Here is a 23,259-nt window from a genome sequence, read left to right on the forward strand (position 1 = left end):
TAAGGTAATGTCGATAATAGTCATAACATTCGTCCTCTGGTTTGTGGAAAGTTTCACTCTCTTGAATACTAATTTACTGTACATAATTAATATGGAGCGCCTTTGTGTTACTCCTCTTTCGATGACCATTTGAAAAGGAGCAATTCCCTCTTGTCAGCACACGGAAAGTAGCCTAGAGCTGTGGTGAACATATCATTTAAATTGCGTGATGCTGTTAATTGAAAAGTTAAAGTTATTATTTCATTTATGCCCATCATGTTATTGATAAATAGGCAATTAAGTGATGGGAAACTGCCTTGCAGTTTGATATTAGTGCATCATGAGCCACGTCCTGCAACAGAAAGAGGATGGAAGTCACTATTGCCCTTATAAGAAGCTTTGAGTCCAGTAGCATTGTTTCATTGGTCATTAGAAATATTACCAGTGCTTTCATGGAACTGGAATGCCATTCCAAAGGTTTTCAAAATCCTACTTTCCTCATCTTCCCGTAAATTAGCTTCCAAAGACAACAAAATATAAGTATAAATATAGATTTTAATAAGACAATAAATTGCCATATTTTCTACAAGAGTAACCCATAAAAAAGATGACCTGTTCAATAATGGATTGGGAAAGATAGTGAAATAATTACATACCCATCCTTGGAAAAGCAATAATTATATGTATATAATGGGAATATTAAATTACAAGTGGTGGACTACAAGGTACACCAGTTTATGGCCTCATTGTCAGAGCCAAACAACATTGCTACAGATAAGAGCCACTCGAAGTGGAGAGTTGGAGGTGGATTGATATATCGCCATAGATTTCTCCATTTTTAGGAGGCCATAGAGTGAAAAACTTCATGTTTCAGGGATAAGTAGCTTAAAAAATTATTTAAATTACAGCTTCATATATTCTTTACATTTGGGAGGACAGGGGAGGAAAGAGTTCCCTAAATGTAGAATCCCAGATCATAATATTGATTTTGAGGCTAAACATTCTACCAGACAAAAAATTACACAGGAGGTAGATAATGAAAGAAAAAATTAAATTTTTCTGACATTTTCACTTCATTTACAAAAATGCAATCTACATGATTCCCATGGCTTCCATTAATTTTTCAGCTTGCAACTTAGCAATACGATGGAGTGCCTTTTGAGCTGCTTGGTGAATCTTTGGATCAAGTTTATCTGAAATAAAGCATTGCCATTTGTATTTTAACGTATTCAGTATTTTTTTGGTCACATGACCAGAAAAAAAGACCAAAGCTAAAATCATTCTCATGCAATCAACATGCATCACACAACCCCAGGAGTTAACCTAATCACTCGTACATATGATCGGGTAATCTAATAGGATTTTCATACCTGCATTCAAGGATAAAGTTTATTTCAGTGACTTGACACATTCAATGCATGATAGTTTTTACACAGTTATAATGAAAAAAATGAGCTGGATCAGGATAATTTGGGAATTCCTGAAGCTTGGGATGCTAAAGAATGAATCTTAACTCATTTGGGACCAATGGGCATTTTAATGACCATACTTCATATAATAAGATAAACTGTTCATCCACTTGATAATTGACAAACACTAAAGCCTATAATTGTACAAGACTTCCCATCATGCATCTCAGCAGAATTAAGAAACCACCTTATGGTGTAACACTTCTTCGGGTGTAGCCATTAAAAAACTGACTGAGCCTTAATGGATAAGATAGCTACATATTTCAGAGTAAAAATGCCCATAGTGAAAGTGAAAATTCATGGAAGTAGACAATTTGTTTGCTGTAAGCATGCAAATAGATATGTAGCTTTCATTAGGACATGATTTTTAAATAATTTCTACCAATTCTCCAAACTATACCAACACACAGTGGAAATGCATGAGTAACGTAATGCCCACAGAGGAAAGGTAAATATCATTTAGTAATCCGGCAACACTCAATAGGATGTGCAATGAGATAGCATACGATAAATATGTCATACAAAAATGGATACAGATCTAGTGTACTCCATGTATTTTGCACAACTTTTTCCTAACTGTGGCTTCATTACACAAAATATTTTTACTTGGATCACTCGAACTGAACTGACACCTTCAACTCAGAGCTGTTACGTGTAATGTATGACAACTAGGATAAAATGAAAAATAAAAAGACCAAAAATTAAGGCCACCAAATAATTGATAAGGCCTTTAGTACTTCCAATTCCACTCAGGAAAATATGCCATTTTTCATCTGAAGGACTTGGATAAAAGGACTCTTACATCAATCCTTCCCATGCCAGAAAATGCTTGATATGCCTACGTGACCAAATGGTCAGAAAAAATAATCTATGAAAATTTTCCAACTCCTCTTTAAACTTTTTCCAGCGAGAACATGCATTATTATTGGGTCAATCCAACGAAACTGAGAAGAAATACAAATGTATTCATCGTTTAAAGTTTTCCCAAATGCCACATGCATAATAAGAGAATGGCAATTTACCACATGCATAGTTTGAATTGAACAATACAAATGGTACTTACATATTTTGTGTTTCCCTTGAAGAGGAAAATAAATAGGAAGATGATGCGGGTTTTCACAAACTAAAACATAAGGACTCTCACTCCTTCCCTCAGGGTATTTTATCCTATAATCCTCCTGAGACAAGCAATCAACTACATCCACAAAACCCAGCAAACAGCTAGTTGGATACTGTGATGGAAATTTGATACTCTCATCTGCAAAAAATTAAAAATAACAATAATCACTCACTGATACATGACAGTAAATTCCTTAACAAGAGACACTAAATGTACACAAAAGCTTCTATTATCAATCCTAATGGAGAGGAGGGCCCGTACAGATAATTAAAAGAGATAAATATCACACCCATGATCATTTCCCCTACAATTTTTACTAAGGTTTCAGTGCAATTATTTACCAATATAGCAATAATTCTACATGACGAAACAGTGCGAGTTGAATAATGGTAAACAACAATTTTCTTGGACGGTGAATATATTAAGGAGGAAAGCAGCCATGTAATGGAAATGGTGCAGCTCAGTCGTACACATCGTCCCTCCCGATTTTTTGTCCTGAATAGGTACTTATCAATTGTGTTTTCACATTGAGCTAATTTGATTATTGAAGTATTGGTATGTGTTATCGTTCCCGATTCTTCTTCATGAGTAATTACCCAGGAAAATTGCATTGGTAATTTGCGTTTATTTGATTTGTGTAATAAAGCAAACGTTGTAGTATCTTTTGTTACCATCCCCTTTAAAAACCACAAAATTGTTTTGAGGAGGAGGGTAAGAAATGAGGAATAGAGAAATGTATAAAATGAAAAGTAGGGGAATTTATGGGAGGACTGGCTAAAAATTAACTGATATAGGTAATAAAACAACATTTAATCAAGGATATATGGGATCTCCTGTTTTTTTCTTACTATTCTCAAAGCGCCGAAAGAAGTCCTCAGTCTCCTTGACATCTTGTGGAAGAGGTACCTTGGAGGCGGCAGCAATCCACAGTCTGCCCCTATGAGACGTGTACCACGTGCGGCCTTCATCCCTGTAAATTTAACGAAAAATGTTACATGTATCCGAATGTATTTGATGGTGCCCTTGATTCAGGAATATCTCCGGTACAACCCACAATTCATCTGATAGCAAATAGGTGCACCAAGTGCAAATTCTTATGATAGACCGGAAGAGAGGTCACATGTGGATGGATCAAGGGCATTGAGATGAGGTTGATTAGAAAAGCATGGACCATTATACAGGGTGGAAAATAAATGTGTCACGAAATCCTCACCCTGGATAGTTGATGCCAGCAGAGTTCACAAGTTCCCAGAGCAGGCTTGCAAGGTTTGATTTCTGAGGGCCGGGACCTAAGTCCGAGACTTTTCCGCCCACACACACAGATTTTTCTGTACATATAGCTGATGGCAAGTAGGAACCAAAGTTACCATTGATGTTTAGGCTTAAAACCCACCACTTTTATTCCACAGAAACTTTGAGCCAAATGCTCCAATTGGCCGCAAGTTTGCCTTGTTGCTGGATGCTCCGGACAACTCGTGACTACGAATGCTTTCCCTGCCAGAGATTGGATGAGGTAGAGTCTAACCACAAGACCTTGTCGACACACTTGTGTGTCATGTTGGAAAATTGCCAGGTGAGGGAAGTTCATTTGTGTGAACTCACAATCATAGTGCAGCCAGTCAATCGATAAATGGGTTCGCAAGGCCAGACGTTTTAAGTAAGACATGATCTCCAGCAGGTAAGGCATTCAAAGTCAGGAGTTGTCCCGTGTATCCAGTAAAAAGGCAAACTGGCATCCAATCGGAGCACTTGTCTCAAAGTTAATGCTGTTTATAAATGGTGCATTTTCAACCTAAACATCATTAGCAATTTTGGTTCCTACCATCATCATCATCTATCTAGGATTTAAATTTCTTGACAATTTTTCTCCACCCTGTAGAAGGCAAAACACAGCTACAGGCTTTCCAAATACGACTCACAGCAGCCACCATCTGCACTGACATTTATGCCGCAATCCCAAAACACTCAGAATGAGATGGGAGCATAAGAAGATATGGAGAGAAAGGTAAGATACTGAGGAGTTAGAGGAAAATGTGAGGTTAGAATGAGTGACAAGAGCTTGAACTTGCCAAGGTAAAGCTAAGGAAAACATTGTGTCCTGCCTGTATTTGATGTTCCCCTGTTTTCAGCAAGCAATGAAATCTCACAATTCAAACAAGATTATTGACCAAAGTACCCCTGGTTACAAGGTAAATATACTTTAAAAGAAATGGTAAGGGCAAACATGGGAGAGTCACATCTCTATTGACTTTTGAGAATTGACAAAGTTGAAATAGATTACATAAATAGAATGAATTAGAGATAAATAGTAGCAGACAAAACCAGCAATAGACTTGCACAATCTGCCAAATTGAAAAATCTTTTACACATACATAGCAGGTAATTCCATACAAGATAAAACTCAAATAATATTGTTGAGAATAATATTCTGTTCATAATTTGCCAAATCAACTTCATAATTTGAACTGCAATCATGTTCAACTTAAAACAAACAGTTTTATTTTAATGAATATCACCCATCTTTTGGTGTAATTTTCTGATGATAGTCAGAGAGTGCCATTCATTCCATTGAATTTTGCAAGGTTTGTACATGCAGAGAAATGATATCCCTTCAAAGACCAAAAATTATGTACGTAATTCACATTCCCTGCTCATCAAAAAATACATTTACATAGTAATGATTTCCCTTAAGGAATAATTTACATTTCTTTTCTATACATATCTATAAGATATCAAGTCAATAATAGGATAGTTGTTACAAGGTGCTAACGGTACACCATTCTCCCTAACTTACAAGTAAAAATATATCAGAACTTTATGACTCACTTCATTATTCCATACACTAAAAGAGATGCCCATGGTTGGTGAAGACTTAGGCAAAGTCCTTGGTCATGCATCTCCAGAAGTCCCTGATCTTGGACTCGCTGAATTACAGGCATACCAGGGTTGGAATTACTATCACGATTATTACTGCTGGCATCACTAGAATCCTGAAACTGAATAGAAAAAATTGTTACCCTCAACTGTAAAATATACAGGGTGAAGAAAAAGTGTTACAAAATGTTATCCCTGGATAGCTGATGCCAGTAAGAACCAATTACCAACGATGTTTAGGTTAAAAACGTACCATTTTTTAACTACAGAAAATTTAAGCCAAGTGCTCCTAATGGCTTCATATTGCATTCTTTTATGAAGTGCTACAAAATTCTTAAATTTACATCGACACTTTTAGCTAGTATATATCACCAAATTTTGGTGGCACTAAGAGGGTTTATAACCGTTAACTATATTATCCAAATGAGTCCCTCACTTTCACTTATCTTAAAATGTGTTGACTTAAAATAATGGACTGATGAGACACAGAGAGCTAGACATTCATGGATTACGATAAGAATGTACACTCCCGATTATCTGGGCTCATGATGGACAGAGGTGGCACGAATAATCAGAAAATGCAGATAATCCATACTTTACTTTTATTTCTAGTAATTTTCATAATATACGTAAAATAAACAATCTATTATCACTTATGCACTTGTCTATTATTTTAGATTGCTTTCCGAAATCGTAAATATGTAGCTTTCTCTTCCCGACCGTGATTTTTTTCGCAGTTATAGCGTGACTGTACTTGTATTTGTACTGCTACATGTAATACCTGCCCAATCAACACAAAAATTATGGCCACACTGTGGCCGGATTGTGGTTTACCTGTGGTAACTATGGCTATGGCTAGCCAGAGCTTGCCATATAATGGCCCGGCTGTGGTTGCCATGCGGCAAGCCTAAGTTTGGCTTGCCAAACATGTGCAACTATGGCCACACTGTGGATTGTCTCAGGAAGGCCACAGATTGGCAAACCAAACATTTGTAAACAGAAGTATATTATGGTCGCTATTGATACAGATTAGTTGGTAAGTTATTAAAATGGAAGTTGATTGATTCAATTGATAAAAAGAAAGTGTATTATCCATACATAAGCCACATTATGGTGGGCCACACTTTGGCCACACTATGGCCGGGGGTCAAAACCATTATGAGGCCATAATGGCAACCCATTATGGCCACAGTACGGCCACATTGTGGCCACAATTGTTGTGATGACTGGGTGGTTTCCAAAAACCACGCACCCATGACCGCGAGGTCACAGATTCAAATAAGTGGTTTTGTACGAATGCTTTGAAACCACTTCGCGACGCTGGACCCCACACTGACAGGCACCATGCTCAGTTGTCGCATCTCGCACAAGTTGCCCGAGATGCAACTGCTGCAGGATGCAGATCCGTAATCACTGAGCCCGATCCCGCACCACGATGCTTGGAAAAGAGGAGCAAGGAACTGCCGTGAAGGCAACGGGCACGCAATTACTCCATTGCGCAGCAGCGGTCATAGGAAACCAGGACATAAGGCAAATTGTCTACGCAGGCAAGTGCCTGGCCATGACTCATGCTATCTCTATTTCCACATCCCCCACTGCTTTCACTTCTACTATTCCTTTCCCCTCCAGTTTGACCTTAACGGTGAAACATTTATTGATGACAATGTCATTCCATGTATGTAATCGTGGTTGCATTAATGGTCTCTAGTTGTCTCGGTACAATTTGCGGAGGTAGTTAGGCTGAGTGGGATGAAATATCCGGTTTCCTTAGGCTGTATTCAACTGCATGCAAGGCCACGGCAATAATTGTGCATTTGCAATATGAAATATACAATTAGAGATCATAAGTAACTTTTCCCTGAATTTATGAATGATTAACCATTGAAGAATCTTCTAAAATTAATCAATAGTTTCTTCCTGCCACTGATAGTCGTCTACAATGCTAGAGCAGACTTCAAAGTAAACTTGAAACATTCCTTGTCAGCAAGTAGATAAAATAATTCCACTTTGAAAAGGGGATTCTAATGGAAATAATTAGCCCAGGGCAGCGTTGTATTTAAAAAATGCAAATATCTTGTTACTTTTGCGTCCGATTTCATTTTTTTTATGAAGATCGCAAAAAACTTCGAATTATCGTGAACTCACACACAGATAAACTGCAGCCAGATAATTGGGAGTCTGCTGTACTTATTTGAAACTGTAATTTTTGGCTAACTTCCATAGTTGAATAACTTTTACATCATTTTTCCTTCAGTAAACTTACAATTGGTTGAGGGAAAAACATATTGGGATGATTGCTGTTGTCCTCGGGTATTGATTTGCCCTTGTGCAGAACACTTTCACTGATTGCTTTTAACACTGGGTCATCCGGGTCATAGACATCATTAAAACTTTCTTCTTCAATTACTCTCCTTCCTATTAAAAATGAGAAAAGAAAAAAGATATAATAATAATAGATTTATTGGTCGTTAAGTAAATAATTTACACTTGACCTCGTCTGTTCACTGTCACATAGATACTTAACTACATACATAACTTAACTATAGGTACATACAGTGGAACCTCGTTAAAGCGAGTACGGGCTATAGCGAGACCCCCGCTATTACGAGAGATAGCCTATGCACCGTCAATTGATCCTATAATAAGCATGTTAAAAATTTCGTTTTTACGAGGCCCTTTTGGTGTTGACTCTCGCCATAGCGAGGGTTTCACCGCCGGACAAAACTTACACCAAGACTTAATCTCTGTAATTGCTAGCGATCTGTTAGAAATGAAGTTAATGGAGTGCTCAGTCTCAAATTTATGTGGTAAACTGTCGTTCGATAAATAAGTAGCTAATTTTGGTGAAAATATTGTGGTATTAGCATTCGCGAATGCTTGATCTTCTTTGGTTCCTCGGGCGGCAGAAAGCAGTCGTCAGCATACCCGCACGTCCATGAGTTGCATGAATAGAAAGCATTTGATGGAACACACCATTGCCAAAAAAACACCAAACACATCTAAGCGAGAAAATAAAAATAAAGGAGTAATATGAGGTATATTGGCTATTATTTGCACCACCTCCGGTAAAGCGACAATTCGCTATAGCGAGTGTTTATTGGTGCACCGTGGGGTGTCGTTTTATCGAGGTTCCACTGTACTAGCCATAAGAACCAAGCCTTAAGGCCAATTTAGACCAATGAATTTTATTTTCCTAATACAAAATAAATTTACTAACTGCAGCATTACGGCAGTATTTCCTATTATGCACATCATTACAGGTGAAAGTGTAATGAGCATGAATTACAAGTAAGTAATAAAAATAGGTAATGAGCAAAGTTCAAACATATATCACTATTCACCAATTGAGTAGTACCTAAAACATCGTTCTAAGTATTCATCAATGATAAACAATTGAAATCACAGTATAATACTGCCGATGGCTAGAAAAACATTATATTCTTCTATCTAGGATATAGCATACGCTTGGACCTCCATTTATTGCACTTACTGAAACCAATAACTGATGAAGCAATAAAAGCAAAAAATCATCATATAATGCATAGGAACATGCATGGCTTCGAAATTAGAAAGTAGGGATTGTGATGTATTTTTCAGCAAAAATTACAAAAAAATTAAGACAATAATATTGATTATATCCTCCACATTGCCAAAGCCACCGGGAAAAATAGGAGGAGAAAAAAAATATTCTAAAATATATAGCAATGGAATACTGGCAATCATAGAAGACTATCAGCACATTCCTTGTTTTCATCAACGCATTAAAATCATCTACCAAGCATAACTCCATCTAGAGGAGCACGTTCAATATTCTGGCTACTGGCTAAACAATTAGAGAATAAACTGACTCTTGTTCAGAGAATTTATAATATGCAGAGACCTCTGCATTCTTCTTTTGAGTGCAAATGACATGAGCCGTGTGTAGCTTTCCCCAAATACCATACTGATGAAAAAATTGAGACAACTACAGAGAAATTTGCAGCTTTATTTGGAAAGTTCGAAATTCAGCACACTCCCAATTATCCAAGCTAATGATGGAGAGAGGCAGCACGAATAATCAGAAAACACGCATAATCCAAACGCACACTTAATTTTCTTGTAATGCTCATAAATACGTAAATCAATGAATTATTATTATTGCACTTATTCTGGTATTTTAGAGTGCATCCCGGACTCATTGAGAGCTGTCTTTGTCTATCGCGATCATTTAGCGGTGATAATGTGATTGTAGTCGTATGCCTTCTGCTCCATATAAGTCCTGGTTTTGAAAAGCACGTATCCTTGGCTGTGTGATCGCGGATACAGAAAAGAGGTTTGCATGCATGCTTCAAAAACTCTGCGCGACTTCAGAAACTACACCATCATGCACCATGCCACATAGGCCCAATTAGGCCGGATTGCAACTGCCGAGGGATGCGAATCTGTGATCACGGAGTGCAGTCACGCACTGAGAGTAGGGGATTCCGTTTATGTACATACAGTAAAACCTCTTTACATCGTAATGGAGGGGACCAAAATTTGAGCAATTCGATGTATGGAGGTACACTATAGAGAGGTTTTTTGTTATATGCACCATTTTTTCATATACTTTGGAAATGAAAGGCCTTTTAAACCATTATATTTATGCGTTTAAATAAACATGCATGCATTAGTGAACATATATTTATCATTTAATGATAACAGAAAGCGAGCGCTATCGCATGATTTTTACCATGATTCAAGAGAAAACGATGTGATCTCTCTTAATTCAACAGTCTCTTAAAATGATTAGGATAGTTGGATATCTTTTTTCTTATTTACTGTTACGTATGCTCTCATATGGAACAAAATAGCCATAACTAATGGTTAACATCAAAATTACAGCATATTAAAGGTGTAAAAAAAATAAGGGTGAAACATTTATTGATGACAATGTCATTCCATGTATGTAATCATGGTTGCATTAATGGTCTCTAGTTGTCTCGGTACAATTTGCGGAGGTAGTTAGGCTGTCTCATGGGTGTCTCCTTGGTATGATAAGTGGAGGTTTTATGAGATAAAGAGGTTCACTACAAAGAGGTTTGCCTATAGATTTACAAGTAAATCCCACGGGACCGTAAGGGTGGTATGAAGTACGGAGGTTTATGATGTAAAGAGGTTCACTACATAGAGGTTTTACTGTAATTACGTTTCACGAAAGGGAATTTTGATTGAAATAATAAGCCCAGTATAGCCTAGTATTAAAATTCAGCAGGTAATTCTGGTGATTCTGCATCCGATTTTACTTCTTATAAAGATACAGTGAGTCCTCGTTTAACGTTGTTGATTCGTTCCTGAAAAACACGACGTTAAGCGAAACAATGTTAAACGATGCAGTGTTTCCCATAAGAAACAATGTAAAAAATTTAGATTGGTTCCTAACAATCGATTTCTTCGTAAAGAATCCAGAATTTCCCGGGTAAGAATCCAAGGAGGCCAATTATCGGAGCTGTAACTTTTAAGCAGACTTCGTGACCAATAGGGAGACACCTGAACCTGGCCAAAATGAAAAAAATCTGACCCTCGGGAGCACGAGAATGAAGTGCAAGTCACATTTCGTGATGAGATGAATTCTTTAACCCGGCGGAAATCGCGAGAAACTCTCAGTACCGATTATTCACTTCAGCATGATAACGATTCATGCGCAGCGCAAAGGTAAAAGGTTGGGAATAAGGCATTATTAAATGAAATATACAAACTAAATTAAGAAAGTATTTTAATGGCGAAACATCGATATTTTCTGTAACAGAAGAAATTTTAATTGTAAAATCTCGATCCGAAAACCTAAAACTAGACCGATCTCTCCAACAGTTGCACCTTCGTCAATTCTTATAATAATATCAAGTTTTTGTTCTGTCGCGGTTTTTTCTTCACGTCTGAAGAACCACCAGGATAGCCACTCCTCTTCGTGGACATTTTTTTAGGTTGGAATCAGAAAAATATACGGATAATGGGTAAATGAGGCGATAATTATTCGCTCAGATGCATATTTAACATACGCTACCCACGCCAACCTTTTCTGTCGAACGAAAATTTTCAATCGCAATAATATAGTAATATTTAATATACATCAGATGCGCTTGCATCCTATTCGCCATTCATTTTTTTTTCGTCGCGCATAATTTGAACAACGTTATCGCGAAGCAATAACGACGTTAAATGATGAAGGGTTTCAATTTTTGGACAACGTTATCGTGAAACAACGTTAAACGGGACGACGTTAAACGAGGACACACTGTAATGAAAATGCTGAGAGTGAAAATAATGCACGGATAATCCCCAACATGGATAAGCCACAGCCGGATAATCGGGAGTATGCTGTAATTACATTCGTGATGAGAAATGTTGCCCATGGTTTCACAGAAACGTAATTGTTAAATATAAATGCATTATTTTCCAGACATCAGAAAGGCTAAATTTTGCACACACATACATAGTAGTTATTGATCGACAAACTGAATGTTCTATAGAAATATACTATTGTGCAACCCCAGCACTGGGAAAGAAGAAAATGAAAATAAGATTTCAAAAATCTCTCTAAATGCTGCATCAGTCACTATGGAATTGCCCACTTATACGAAATAGAAACAGAGGATTAACACACGTACCTGCAAAGTCGAAGCTTATTGTCTTATTTTTTCTAGAGGAATCCCTTTTCTCCTTCAGTTCCAATTCCCTCTTCCTCAGCTCTTCTCTCTCCTCCTTTGATAACCATGGAGAACTCGATGAGAAATAATCCATCTCATCATCAATAACTTTGGTTCGCTTTTCACTGAAAAGAATGATCCAATTGACAAACAAATAAGGTAAATTTTCATGATGCATTCTTGAATACATTTTAACAAGAAGTAGACCATAAATACACTCATATACAGCAGACTCCCGATTATCCGGCTGCGTTTTATCCGGGTTGCGGATTATCCGTGCATGAATATCTCTCTCGCTCATCTTTATTTTTAAAAATATAATCGGACGCAAAATCATCGGAATTTCTGCATTAATGGTAGGATAGATCGGGCTTATTATTTCCGTTAGAATCCCTTTCGTAAAACGGAAGCGATCGCGCGCTAGCTGCATCACGGGAGTACCTTGTTTCTGTTTCCCAAGCTTCGCAGTGCGCGACCGCGCTCCGAGATCACGGAAACACGTCCCGCAACATTTGCAATCCGGTCAACCTGTGCGAGACGCGACTACGTGGCGTGGTGCCTGACAGTGTAGTTTCTGACGTCGATCAGCGGTTTTGAAGCATTCGTGCAAACCACTTTTCTGTGTCCGTGATCACGTAGCCACGAATGTCTGGTTTTCGAAACAAGGCCTTACATGGAGCATTAATAATACAAGTACAACCATGTTATCGCCGCTAAAAAGATCGCGAACTGGTAAAGAAAGCTCGCAATGAGTCCGGAAATCACTCTAAAATAACAGAATAACTGCAACAATAATAATATATTGTTTGTTTTACGTAAATTATGAACATTACAAGACATTTTAGTGAAAGTTTGGGTTATCCGTGTTTTCCGATTATTCGTGCCATCTCTCCCCATCATTACCCCGGATAATCGGGAGTGTACTGTACATCTATAATATAATCTTAGCACTGAAGTTCCTTAGGCTAACTACCTCGATGTTTCAAACCAAAGGTTAATTTGATTATGCACAACATAATGCACAGTTGTGTTGACAGTGAGAGGAAAGGCAGTCCCTGAGTAATGGTGGATCTGACCCAAAGGCATTTCATATATACTTTCAGACAGGCCCCTTATGATAATTAACGATGATTAAAATTAGTTCAGCAGTTAATGAACCGCATATGGTAAGATAAAATAGTCATGAATAAAGGTGCAATGGTATTGCAAGTAATTATGTATGCATAAGTTTAAAAAATGGTATCAGAGTCATACTAAACATCAACCCTAGGAAGAGCATGGATCAAGATTCAGACTTTTACCTACAATCGCTCTGTAACTCAATCAAGAAGGGGGCAATGCAATATCAATGCCATTAATCCACTATGGAAAATATGTAGCAATAAGTTCACTTAAGACAGAAGAGAAATTTCAAATTTGGCAATGAGAATCATAAAAATTGACCTCCCAGTGCTACCCTTTCTTCTCCAACATTTTAATGGAATGAGATAGTGAAAACACAAATCTAAATCAACTCAATTCCCCCTTTAACCCTTTCGCGCCGAATGCCACACCTGTGTGGCGAGGATTTTCTTCCATAAACAACGAATGCCACACCTGTGCGGCGTTAATTTTCCTAACCTTAGCAATGAATGCCACGCCTGTGCAGCACAGGTCGAAAAAAGTGACCGTGGCGGACACGATAGACCCACGGACGCGGTCGCCCCTCGTGATCCGCCTTAGCACTAACCCAGTCCCATCTTCGGCCGCTCAGGTCAACCCTTCCTTATCCTCTCCATGCGGTCAACTACTGTTATTTGCAGTGTGTTTTCCAAAACTATATTTGTTGCTTACTTATGATATCTATTGCCATAAATGAATTCATCTTTTTTTGCTGACCACATGGAATTTTCAAACAAAATTCTAACGTTAATATCAACGGAGTTACGTCCGCGTACGTTACGTTACGCGGACTCGTCCTAGGAAGGGGCTTTTAATCCCTCTAGGGTCTGGGACAGAGGCCGAGGAAAGGGATCGGTGCCCCACTGAGTTGGGTCCAAAAATGGTTAGGGAGGGAACCACTGCCTTCAGTCGACGCGAATAAGCTTCGTACAGAGGAGTAAAGAAAACTTTCAAGAGACTCGTATTGAGGAAGAATTTCCCTCAACGAAGGTCCGGCGCGAAATGGTTAATGGCATGATGGACAGAGAGATTAAACCAGATTTGTACAATATGGATAACATAAATTCACCAATTAATGAATCCACACCACAGATAATACATATATCAAGATTATTATGGGAATGTATAGAAACAAGATTATACCCTCACCATGTGCGATCATATTCCAACAGCCGATCTCTTCGTGCCATAGCTTCTTCCCATTCTGGTGACTTTGTAGCCATCTGCTTCATGTACTGTATTTGTGTTTCAGAGGCAATTCCAGGCATTTCCATTCCTTCTCCAGGAGGGTATACCTGAGCATTAAATTAAATTATATGACAGACTAATATGGCGACCAGATGTCATGCAAAAATTCCACAGAGAAAAAAACCATTCACCTTGAGTGGGATTCGAACTCAGGTCCCCTGATTTCTGGTTGATAACTTTAGCCAGTTAAGCTACAGAGGAGTATTTCCCAGTGGAATTTTTACACAACTTGAGCATTGTGGGTGACTCTGCATAGTCATCACCATAGTTAGTCCTCGTGTACTTTTATTAGTCAAAAGCAAACACCCCTAATGTTCAAAGTTTGGGCTTTGCTCTCCAGCTGTGGCACTGTGCGCATGACTTGGACTACTATACGCTTTTTCCCAACTGATAGTGGGTGACCTTGAACCCCCTTGTATCCCTTTAATTCTTCTATCCAATCACAGAAGAGTGGCACGCAGAAGTGTGGAGGACCCTTAAGTCTCTCCCCGACTTCTGTGTAGTAAACATCGCTCTCCAGCTCACAGTGTTGCCAAATTGTTTTTGGTTACCACCGTTCATTCTGCCTAGCCATGGTTCCCACCCAAACTGAAATATAAAATTCACGGTTTTTTCCAGGTTTTCACGGTCTAGATGTCGTCAAATTCACAGTTTTCAGATAAATTATTTTAGGCAGAAATATTGATCGCGTAACGATCAAGGCCGCATGTTAACTTAAAATTTTACAAACGCGACAGACGCCGTGAATGCAAGCGCAGCAATGAAAGTGCTACCTCTCCTGACGTCGCTAGCAAAATTCAGCTCCGGCTTAAGTATGTGAGCGGGAAAATGGAGGGACAAGGGTGCCAGGGAAGTTAAGAAGTTTCTGAATTTTTGCCAGGGTTAATGAACACTTTGGTTACCAGTCTTCCAGCTTTGGTACAGACTTAAGGTCAATGTGTCATCACGGCACACGGACCAATAATTGCGCTTAGAATCTACGTAAGCAGATAAATGCGTGAACAGTGTCTGCACATGACTGATCTTGAAATGTGATGGACATTTCAATTTTTCTTTTGCTCTTTCAATCGTAGTTCTAAAATCAAGTTTGAGAGATTTTTAAGGTTTCATGGCGAAATTCACGGCTTTTTCCAGGTTTTTTCGCGGTAGAAGAAATTCACAGCTTATTCATGGTTTTAAGGTTTTCACGGTTGAGTGGGAACCCTGCTGGCATACAGTTATTTCCACCAACTGGCAACCACAGGGAGTGGTAAAGGGAGGGAATGGAGGGGAACGATGACATGGAGGGAGCAGCGACTCTGATTGGCTACTAGCTCTCTACCCTCTCACCACCAATGGTTGGGAAAAAGGAAATACGAGGGTTGTATTGAAAAAGGATACGCCAAAAGTAAGGTTCCCATATTTTTTACAAATAGAAAACTTTGTTAATTGTTATTAATTTTCACATCATTGAAAAGCTTACACTTTTGTCTATTTTTCAACGTAGTCTCCATTTTTTTACACACTTTGAGAATACAGTGTTCCAGTTTTTGTATCCATAAGTTGAAGAAGTTTCCCACCAACCCATTGAGGAAGCGTGTGACCTCTGCTCAGACTTCTTGAAAGATTTGCCACCAAAGTGTTTTGTTTCGGGGGTGTTATGGAACACCAACGTTTCATCTCCTGTGACAATAGAGTCCAACAACTTCTCCTTGTTGCCTCCCCCTCACATTGTTGAAGAAATTTGCGAGCACAGTCAAGGCATTGCTCCTTGTGTCCATCAGCATCCTGGGGACCCAGCAAGCACACATCTTGCGATAACCCAACGTTTCTGTTGAAGTTCTTTCAATTGCGTCCTGGGAGGCTTCACGAATTTGTTCAACAAGTCCACGGACAGTGACACTCCGATCTTTAAGCAGCTCACCATTTATCTTCTGGGCAATTGCATCCAAAACCAGTGATCTTCCACTTTGGTCTTCATCGTGAACTTCCATGCGACTCTCAGCAAAAGCCCAATAGCATTTGCGGACGTGCTGAATGGACATGCACTCTTCACCATAAACTACAGTCAGTTGCCGATGAATCTCCAGGCGGATTAACTTCCTTGCATGGAGAAATCGGACTATAAGCTCTCATTGGGAGCCTTACTTTTGATGCAACCCTCATATGTTGTCACATAATACACACAGCAGTCCAGACCATCTTGTCCAGAATAGACAACTAATATCCACAGAGGGGAATGGTGCCTCAGTAGCTTAACTGGCTAAAGTGCTTGACTGGAAATCAGGAGATCCAGGTTTGAATCCCGGTCAAGGCAAATGATTTTTCTCTCTGTGGAATTTTTGCACAGTTTGTGGATTGTAGGTGACTCCGTACAGTTATCACCACAGCTAGTCCCAGTATACTTAAATCAGAAGATGTTACTTTGAAATGAATTCAGAGGTGACTGAAGTAATTGAATTTCATGGAATTAGACTAAGTTGTGCATTTTATTTTTACTTTAGAGTTCAAAATTATACATTTTTTTTTATTTAGTACTTTGGACAGCAGAGTTAGGCAACTAATTTGCTGTGCCACTTTTAAGGTACAAGGAAAAAGGTAGATTTTAAATAGCAGAAATGTCAAAAATGAAAGCCACATGAAACTTGCTGCTCTTAAAATTCTGGTGGCATGGAAACATGCACGTTAATGTCAAAATGTATGAATGAGAAAATGAACATATGTACATAAATATGTACCAAGTAACTACTCAACTTAGTAAATGCACGAATAGAAAATAGAACATATTATAATAGGTTCACACAATTGTACACATTCTCCTACAATGCATTAAATTATTCATGCATCAACTCATTAACCTGTACATGTTAATATACCGGGTAACCAGGCCTTCATGTCCAATTTTCCAGCCATTAAACCAATTATTTGTTGATTGATTCATTTCATTTTTGCTATTTTTTTCTAAAAACAGGCCAAAAAATTACACTATAAGTGTAAATTTTAAGGGAATTTTTTTAGAGGAATATTAAATTTTAAGTTATTTATTTGTACAGAACCTTTAAGAAAGTGTAATAGCCGAAACCGGTGATAAAATATAAAATTTTTTTATAAACTTGTGGAAGAAACAAAGTGTCTTTCATTATTAATAAATGATGGGATTAATATGTTTAAATATCAAAGATAGACCTGAATATAAGAGGAGAATGAAAAATCACCATTAGACTATCACAATAAACAAGCATGACTTTTTCCTGATATTTCATACTCAATTAAAATCCATGACTTTCCAGGTTTTAGTTCCACATTTTCAAATTTACTTATTTCCATTAGAAACCAACAAATCCAAAGATTTTGTGTGCACCAATCCAAACTAACACAAGAAAACTACAGCGGAGAGGAATACCCACAAGGCTATTGGCAGTAGCCCATCACCCAACCCAATAGGTAACTGTGCCAACACTCAATACCTTATGATAAAGTAACTCTCCTGGTGTTATTCGTGCTTACCAAATTTCCACAGAAAAGGCATGGTCCTGGGCCTTCTTGTTCGCAGATGATCCTCCCGCATTGAATACAGTTGTTGATCAGCCCATGTTTACTGGCTTGGCATAAACATTTGTGACGTCCTGTGATGGAAGACAATAATCAGCATGCATAAGAATCCACAATCCACACAGTAATGAATGTCTCGGAGACATTTCACCATAGTCTCCAAAATTTCAAACATCGTGAATGTCTCAGAGACATCTCACAGAGGTAACACTCGTGACACTTTCAGAAAATAATTCTTTACACATTTAAACGCCATCAATTCCTTGCATACCTATTTTTTGGGAGCAATTCTGTCATTGTGATTATTATAATCGCGACATTTAATATGGAATTCTTATTTTTAAAAGGTCAACACCAGTGGCGTAGCCAGGAATTTCATTTGGGGGAGGGGGGATCCAAAACCAGAAGGGAGAATTTTGGAAAAACTGAGTATTACGTAGAGGGTTTTAAACTAATTGTCACACTTTTAATTACCGAAAAAAAAATTATTTGTCAAAGAAATCTTTTGTAAATTCATTACTTTTTAAGATTTGTTTTCTTTTATGAAGTAAAGTAACTGTGTTTTTAATTTTGGGGGGGTCTGGACCCCCTGGATACCCCCCTTGCTACGCCAATGGTCATCACAATAAATTGTTCATCACATATTCATGGTCATAATGATCAAGAAAAGTAGGGCAGAAAACCCGCCTCTATACATAATATGTTTTCCTATTCCCCATAACTCTATGCAGGGTTCCAAGGTATCTAATCTTTGAGCACAAACTAATGAAAAGAAACAAGTACGTACTAATTTCTTAACAAATTCTAGTGAGAAACAAGGAATTTTTGAATTCAAGCAATGGCTAATTAAAATTGTTAGAATTTTTATTATTATAAATCCAAATGGTTTTTTTTGCTGACATTCTAAGTCCACTAGAATGCCATCATCCTCCAATGAAGACAACTAAATGATTCAAGCTATGGCAGAAGGTTGATAATATACTTTTCATACTTCTCGTAATAAATATTTGTTTAATACATTAATTTAAAAAGGCAAAATTATTTAAATCTGGCCATGAACAACTCAAAGGTATTCCTGAGATGCCTCAAATACATCTCAAACTTCACATGAGATACCTCATAGACTTTTGTGAGTATCCCATGTAACATCTCAGAGACCATTTTTTTTGGACATAAATACATCTCGGAGAAGTCTCACAGAGGTCTCAAGAACATCTCTGAGACAACAGATGTGATATTAAGATGTTTCATAAATGTACCCTACACGTATTTCTGCAATGTCGAAAATAATGGGGTCAATGACTCAGATTCATGACTGAAATTCATATAAAGAATTAGCAGATGGAAGGAAAAAATAAATTTTGCCAAATAAACCTTGCACATTCCGCTACCTCGTATTCTGAAAATACAAGGGTTATTTTATACAGTGGAGGATACATATGGGGTGTGCATGCACCCTTGCGGGGCCGCCTTCATTGCCGAACATTGCAGAACCAAAATTGTAACTCTTCTATGTCATAAGAAGGCATTGTCTTGTATATGTGTATAATCAGTTTAAATAAAACTTTCTTAAGCGTTGCATGTAACTTGATTATTTTTCGCTACGATAAAAGTATAGGTAGCTCCATATATCTTTTGTGCCCCCCCCCCCTCGAGTGTTTTCTGTATCTGCTACTGATTTTATATTGAATATGTACTGTTCACTATACTAAAAACCATAGTGACAATTTAATTAAGTTCTGAGCAAATGTATTACACAGTATCCCTAGCACGTAGTTCCACAATTTCTGAATTGAGGGGGCGAAACTGATACAGAAGGTGTGCACAGAAAGTGCATTACAGTAATATGCAGAAAATGATAAAAGAGAGAACAGATATGTATTGCACTACCAACCATGCAAAAACATATTTCGTTTTTTCACAGTGTTCACACACACTGAAATTTCATAAGGGGATATTAATACTGATATCAGTATTGATGACTGTGCACCAATAAAATACATTTTGCTCTGTATTGCATGAATTCTCAAGCCATCAACCTTAAAATTTATGAATCGGTCTCATAAAAAGAAAAACTAACAATAAGTGGAAGTGTAGAGACAAATTCACATGAAGCTTTCACCTAATTTCACCTACCACCTAACCTGAAAATTACCTTTTAAAAGAACTACATCCTTGTTCTGTCCTTCTTGAGTGTACAGGCCCACATATTTTGATTTCTTCTTAGTTGCACCGGTAACCTGAAAAATGCAACAAAATTAAAGATTGAGGAAGAAGAGCCAAATTCCTTCACATTACTCACCTTAATATTCACTGATAATTTGAGCACACCTGATCATAGACTCACTCAGTGATTCAACCTGAAAGGTTGGTTGGAATGGGTGAGGGTAGAGCTCATCCAACTTGGTCGCAGACGAGTGAATATCAAACATTCAGGGTAGGGGGCCAGTTCCTTTCCCTGGGCCGCCTCACACTTCAAGGATTTTATTTGGGGGGCATTGGGAGAAATATTCATCCCAGATATGAACACAGGACCCTTTGATCAGAAACCTAGTGCTCCATCCACTAGGTAACATAAAGCTCCCGTTATATACATACTTTTTCTTGCATGAAGTTTAAGACTATTTCATCATTTAACTATTATTCCTTATTAAGGCAAATTACAACGCGAACATCACTTTGAATTTAGGATTGCTGTTAAAATGTTATACACTTAGAAAGGGTGATTATTGTGGGATATATAAAAAAGAAGTACTCATTGGAATTAATGGCCATTATATTACAAAGCAGCCAAAATTACTAGCCTGCTGTTCTTTCTTCGAATTCTGCTCCGGCGGAGGCAAAGATTTGTTCTTCTTTTCATTCTGCTTGGAAACAGTATACTTCTCCTCTACCTCAGATGTTTTGTTTCCTTTACCGGCTTGATTCTGCCGAGCAGCTGACAAATTAGAAATCACACATTAGAAGTAGAACAACCTAAAAACCTTTAATGAACCCAATACAATGCATGAAGACTGCAAAGAAAGTTCGTTTTCGAACTTAAACGTCATTTACATGAAATAAAACAATGGTCTTCCACAAATGATGAGCTGAACGGTTACCACTAATCTAACGAGCTTACTTACATTTCCTCAGCAAATCTGTCAGTAGCTGTCGATGAGTAGGTTCTTGAAAATTAAGCAGAGTCTTCAGGTAGTCCTCAAGATCTCTCGCATTTTCAATGGATAATATGTACCTGAAAAGATAAACCCCATTCCTATTAAGCAAATACCCTTCTTTCTTCGTCCACGTGATAAAACTTACAACATACAGTTTAAATTCAAATGATACAAAAAAGATCCTCAAAATAAGTAACACGAAAAATATTTTAAGATAATACAATATTTCTTACGATATCAAATCCGAAGGCACTGGAAACGACAGCAATTTCGATAGCTCCTCTTCTAACCATTCCGATACACTTTCAGACATAATTAAATATCATTTATCAAGAAACACCATAAATCCAACCACGAGAATACTGGGTCAAGTGCCACGAGAATGACGGCTGATGGCCACAAATGACAACAAACGTAAATTCATCACAAATTGGCATATAACAAATTGCCTATCTTCACAAATATCAGGGGAAACATTTCCCATAGTTCTAAGTGATTGGTGGCGGCCGTTCAAAAATGCACGAACTGCTTGATTAAACTTCAGTTTTGGATCTACTAGTTTTGGTACAATAATTTGGAAAATTAGGTTATCCTTCAAAGCTTGATGGAAATTATGCATTTAAAAGGGGATCCAGAATTTCATAAATATGACTACAAGCTTTGAAATGTTTATTTTAAAAAAACCAACGAGGATCATTCCATGGATTATTCCATCTTCTTCCATGGATTATTCCTTGATATTTAAAAAAATGATACTGCTATGTTACATAAATATTATGACTGAAGTAGCCATTATCAAACCAGCGCTATGTATACGGTAAAACAAAAAATATATCCGTGCATACTTTTTCTTCCACATCGGCATCTTGAGAGCAGTCACCACTGCATAAGATCTTTCTCAGAAGTGGGAATTACTTACATTGGTACTTGATTGTAAATTGGCCGAGCAAGTAAGGGAATAGATATCTACAAAAAGGAAAGCTAGATAATTAAAAAGGAATAGAATGGTTGATAAGATGAAGAGATATGGCACTTTCACAAACATAAATTTTCAAGGTTTCTGTAAGTTTTGGAAGAATTAGATATCATAAGCTTATGTGGGTCTCCTTGAAAACCTATTGGAAGAAAAAAATTGCAACCAAAAAGGAGTTTTTAAAGGATTATACTACAGAATATGAAGAAATTTTCAGAATCAGTGAGAAGCCTTTAATAATCCTGTTCAAATTGGAAATAATTTACCAGGAGCATTAATACTAAAGGAAACCTAACGATGCAATTATGATTTCTCAATAGCATGGAAAGGTTTTTGACAGGATTTGTGGAGCTTCTGCAAAGCTGAAAAATAGAGGATTTTAAGGAATGCATTGAAATACTCCACAGAGGTTTCAAGCTTCTGAATGCTATGATGTGGTATCTGACATGATTTTTGGATTGGATTTTTTCTACAGTTGATTCAGGGAGAATTTCAACAAGTCTCTGAAACCCAGTGGTGCAGCAAGAGGAGGATTTTGGGGGATAAACCCATAGTGCTCAGAGAAATTTTTAAGTTGAATCAATTTTTCTTAATTGCATTAATATTACTTATAAAATAGTGTGAGGACTAATAAAATATCCCTCAGAGGGCCATCCCAGTGAGAAATGGGTGGTGGAATCCACGTTGAGTGGTTGGACCCACGTAGAATCCACGTTGATTTCAAGTGGATTTGTGGTGATTAGCATTAAATGTTAAACAGAATTTATAATTTGTGGAACTTAACTCTCTGGTGACATTGCGTCATTTATCATCCTGAAACCACGCTAGTTATGTGAAAAACGTATCGCACATTCTATTTTTATATAATTTGTGGAAAGGCAGCCATGAGAGCACATGAAAAATCTTAGACACATATATAGAAGGTTTAGATATAGAGTGGTTGAGGTTTTAATGGTTTTAGGACAGCACCTACTGCTGTTTTAATTTTTCCACCAAATTTCCACGTGGATTCCACGACCAAAAACACGTGGTATCCACGTTACATCTCCACGTGGGTTCCACCACCCATTTCTCACTGGGA

The 23,259-nt window shown here is 37.7% G+C and overlaps 1 protein-coding gene across 1 annotated transcript; it reads right to left on the reverse strand.

The window, feature by feature from the left end:
- Window positions 1–514: 514 nt before the first annotated feature.
- LOC124165523 (activating signal cointegrator 1) lies at window positions 515–21,656 on the reverse strand. Its single transcript, XM_046542965.1, has 12 exons — window positions 21,439–21,656; window positions 21,173–21,282; window positions 20,852–20,985; window positions 20,203–20,287; window positions 18,003–18,121; window positions 14,418–14,563; window positions 12,069–12,232; window positions 7,706–7,857; window positions 5,395–5,564; window positions 3,417–3,538; window positions 2,512–2,706; window positions 515–1,172 (listed from the first exon to the last, which is right to left on the reverse strand). Exons 1-12 carry the CDS (start codon window positions 21,516–21,518, stop codon window positions 1,072–1,074), a joined length of 1,578 nt encoding a protein of 525 aa, XP_046398921.1. The 5' UTR covers window positions 21,519–21,656; the 3' UTR covers window positions 515–1,071.
- Between the last annotated feature and the right edge of the window lie 1,603 nt (window positions 21,657–23,259).

This window comes from Ischnura elegans, chromosome 9 (assembly GCF_921293095.1).
Source record: "Ischnura elegans chromosome 9, ioIscEleg1.1, whole genome shotgun sequence".
In the NCBI taxonomy this organism is placed as follows: Eukaryota; Metazoa; Arthropoda; class Insecta; order Odonata; family Coenagrionidae; genus Ischnura; species Ischnura elegans.